Here is a 3,922-nt window from a genome sequence, read left to right as displayed (position 1 = left end):
TGAAGTTAGATATATGTCAAGTCGAGTTTGGTTGTGGTTTGTTATTTTAAACTTAACGCGAACCCAAAAGTCTTCTTTCCAGATTTGTTTTAAAGGCATGAGTTTATTACTTTACAAGTTGTATTGAAAGATGGATAGTCGAGTTTGTTGGGTGTGTTGAATGAGTTCGTCCTTCTCTTTAATCTATAAAACACTTTCCTTCTCCTTTTTCTTGAATACATTCATATCTCTTCCAACTCCAACAAATTCCTATCTGTTATTTCTCTCTTCTTTGACTTCTAAAATGTCTTTTAATCCATTTACTGACTCTTCAAACTTTGTTGAGCTACTTCATAGTCAACAAAATGTAGTCTTTGGTAACGTTTCAGATAGTGTTTCACTTTCTTCTTTGCAAGTTCCTTTCTTAGCCAGTCAAGGAACCGGAGATTCTAACTTCGGTGAAGACACTCCAACCAATCGTAAAGAACGAAGGACCTGGACCCCAACTGATGATGTAGTGCTCATCAACTCGTGGTTAAACACGAGAAAAGATCCCGTAGTAGGGAATGAGCAAAGGTCTGTTGCTTTCTGGAAAAGAATAGTTGCGTACTTCTCGGCTAGTCCCAAGATTGCTCCCGGTGAAAGAAGAGAAGCATCACACTATAAGCAACGGTGGCACAAGATGAATGACTTGGTCTGCAAGTTTTGTGGAGCATATGAAGCTGCAACCAGAGAATAAAGTAGTGGACAAAATGATAATGATGTTCTCAAACTAGCCCACAAAATCTTCTTCACCAACCATAAAAAGAAGTTCACACTTGAGCATGCTTGGAAGGAGCTGAGAAATGACCAAAAGTGGTGTGAGTTTTCTTCAACTAAAAATGAAGGAAGCTCCAAAAGGAGTAAGTTTGAGGATGGTTCACATTCAGCATGCTCTGAAGCAAATGAAACCGATAGTGTACGTTGTAGCCGATGAAGGAACCACTCGTCCCACGGGTGTTAAGGCAGCAAAAGCCCGTGGGAAGAAACCGATGGTTGATGCGAAGGAGCTGTCTCAGTTTTAGACTATGTGGAGCATCAAGCAGTAGGATTTGGCTATGAAAGAAAAGCTCTCGAAGATTAAGCTACTAGACAGTCTCATTGCAAAACAAGAACCCTTAGCTGATTATGAAGAAGCTCTGAAGAAGAAGCTAATCAATGAGCTGATGTCTAATTAGATTAAGTCTAACTCTCGGTTTAGTGATAGTTTGATGCTTGTTCGATATCAATGTTCTTGTTCTTGTTGTTGTTGTTGTTCTCGGTTTAGTTCTTGTTTGTCTTGTGCTTTGTTTAAAGTCTAAGTTTAAGTCTCGGTTTTTATTGTTCTGGTTATTGATGATATAAAAGGTTTTATGTTCTCCTGTTCTTGTTGAGCTATATTTTCAGTTAATGTTTTTGGTCTTTGTTGAGTTATCTGTTGATGTGGACTATTATTTTATTTGTTTTAGGTAACAAGTGAAGAGTGAAGCAAGTGATTGCATCTCTTTGTTTTCTAGTGTCACGGGAAAGAAGAGGTTGCATACTGGTTCTGTCACACTTGTTTTGGTTCTGTTGTGTCACGGTAACGAGTGAAGAGTGAAGCTAGTGGGTGCATTGTCATGTTGTCTCTTGTTTTGTTGTGTCACGGTTTCTTGTGTCTTTGTAATGTGGTCATTGTGTCAATGTCTCTTGTTTTGTTGTATCACAGACAAGAACAAAGGCTCTCTATTTTGCTTGTAACACGGACAAACTTGTATAAATAAAACATTGTAATGAAAATGTAATGCAAACTCTCTCTTTTGTAACTTGAAGCTCTTTGGTTTGCTTTTAATTTTTAAACGTATCACACCACAACACTCTTCTTCAAATTCATCACACATCATCTCTCATCAATCATCTTCTCTCATCACACATATTCTCTCAACACTCTTCTTCATTCATCACACATCATCTCTCATCAATCATCTTCTCTCGACACTCTTCTTCATTTCCTTTTTAAAAAATCTAAAACACAACTCACACAAATATGACTTCTTCTTCGGAAAACACTTTTGAAGGAGGCTCAATTGATGATACTTTCGATCAAATGTTTGATCAACACTTTGATCAATCCTTTGAAAATTTTACCATTCATTATGGTGATCAAGCAGAAGAAATAAAAAAATAAAAAAATGAGTTATATTGAAAGAAATCGTAAAGAAGACCATATACGTATATGGAATGATTATTTCAGTGAAACTCCAACATATCCTGAAAATTTATTCCGACGATGTTTTCGAATGAACAAACCATTGTTCATGCACATTGTCGATCGACTCTCCAACGAAGTTCAATTCTTTCGGCAAAAGAAAGATGGTCTTGGAAGGCTTGGTCTCTCTACACTCAAAAGTGTACAACATCTATTCGTGTCTTGGCATATGGTACTGCGGCTGACACGGTTGACGAATATCTCTGGCTCGGTGGAACCACAACTCGGTCATGTTTGGAGAATTTTGTGGACGGAATTATTTATTTGTTTGGTGATGAGTATCTACGAAGACCAACACCGGCTGATCTTCAACGTCTACTTGATATTGGAGAGTATCATGGATTTTCTAAGATGATAGGAAGCATCGATTGTATGCATTGGGAGTGAAAGAATTGTCCTACCGCTTGGAAAAGGCAATATTCTCGTGGTTCGGGTAAACCTACAATCGTTTTAGAGGCGGTTGCTTCTTATGATCTCTGGATATGGCATGCATTTTTTGGACTTCTAGGTACCTTAAATGATATCAATGTTCCTGATCGCTCACATGTTTTTGATGACATAATAAAATGTCAAGTTCCTCAAGTCACTTTTTCTGTCAATGAAATAGAGTATCATATGGTTTACTATCTCACCGATGGTATTTATCCGAATGTGAAACTTTTATCCAATCTATTCCAATACCACAAGGGCCAAAAGTAGTATTATTTGCTCAACGTCAAGAAGCTGTCTGAAAAGATGTCGAACGTGCTTTTTGGAGTCTTGCAACTCGTTTTGCCATTGTTAAAAATCCAGCATTTTTTTGGGATAAAGTCAAAATTGGGAAGATTATGAGAGCATGTATCATACTCCATAATATGATAGTATAAAACAAACGAAATGGATACACTCAATTTGATGTTTCAAAGTTCCAACTAGGAGAAGACACCAGAACTTCACATGTGGATCTCACGTATTCTACAGATATCCTTGCAAATATCGCCAATATGGTGGATGTTCGGACTAGAATTCGCGATAGGCAAATACATCAACAACTGAAAGATGATTTGGTTGAACATGTGTGGCTTAAATTTGGACGTGATGAAGACAACAACTGATCTCAGATGCATCTTTCAATTTTTTATCTTTTTTTTTTACTAATCTTTGTTTTTAAGTTTTATATTTAAATCTATGTTTAAAAAATGTTATCTTTTATAATGTTGCAATTTAATAAATAATTTTTATTTTTAATTAAATTTTTTTTAAAAAAAACCCTTAAATAAGAGACTTGCATTGAAGGCGCTAATTGTACGGATCTCTTAATTATGTCCCTTAACTTCATTTTAACTACTTAAAAGTATTAAAAGAATATTAAGAGATCCAAGAATGAGCTTTAGGATAATCATGCTCTAAGAGTCAAAAATAAAGATAGAACTGAAAAAAAAATATGCCCACGGCACTTATAATAAAAATATTTTAAAAATTAAAATGACATTTTGTATGGAACAGATGTTATATACTAAACCACTCATACTAAATAAACTAAATAAAATACTCTTAACTTTAAATAAACGACCAAAATATATGTTTGATTATCATTTACAAATAAAGAAAAGGAAACAATATAAAGTATAAGGAAAAAGTAAAACATTTACTTTAAAGCAAGTTGATATATTTAATAAAATTTGGAGGTGGGGGGGG

At 35.2% G+C, this 3,922-nt stretch overlaps 1 protein-coding gene across 1 annotated transcript; it reads left to right on the top strand.

The window, feature by feature from the left end:
* The first annotated feature begins 283 nt into the window (after positions 1-283).
* Positions 284-718, top strand: LOC106297837 (glutathione S-transferase T3-like). Its single transcript, XM_013733994.1, has one exon. It carries the CDS (start codon positions 284-286, stop codon positions 716-718), a length of 435 nt encoding a protein of 144 aa, XP_013589448.1.
* Positions 719-3,922: the final 3,204 nt, after the last annotated feature.

The sequence above is a fragment of the Brassica oleracea genome, chromosome C6 (genome assembly GCF_000695525.1).
Source record: "Brassica oleracea var. oleracea cultivar TO1000 chromosome C6, BOL, whole genome shotgun sequence".
Classification (NCBI taxonomy): Eukaryota; Viridiplantae; Streptophyta; class Magnoliopsida; order Brassicales; family Brassicaceae; genus Brassica; species Brassica oleracea.
Note: the sequence above shows the minus strand (reverse complement) of the source record. Positions and strands in the feature narration are given on the sequence as shown.

Bases quoted from the DNA above. Each gene is read 5' to 3' on its own strand.
- LOC106297837 (XM_013733994.1), top strand. From the start codon at position 284: ATGTCTTTTAATCCATTTACTGACTCTTCAAACTTTGTTGAGCTACTT.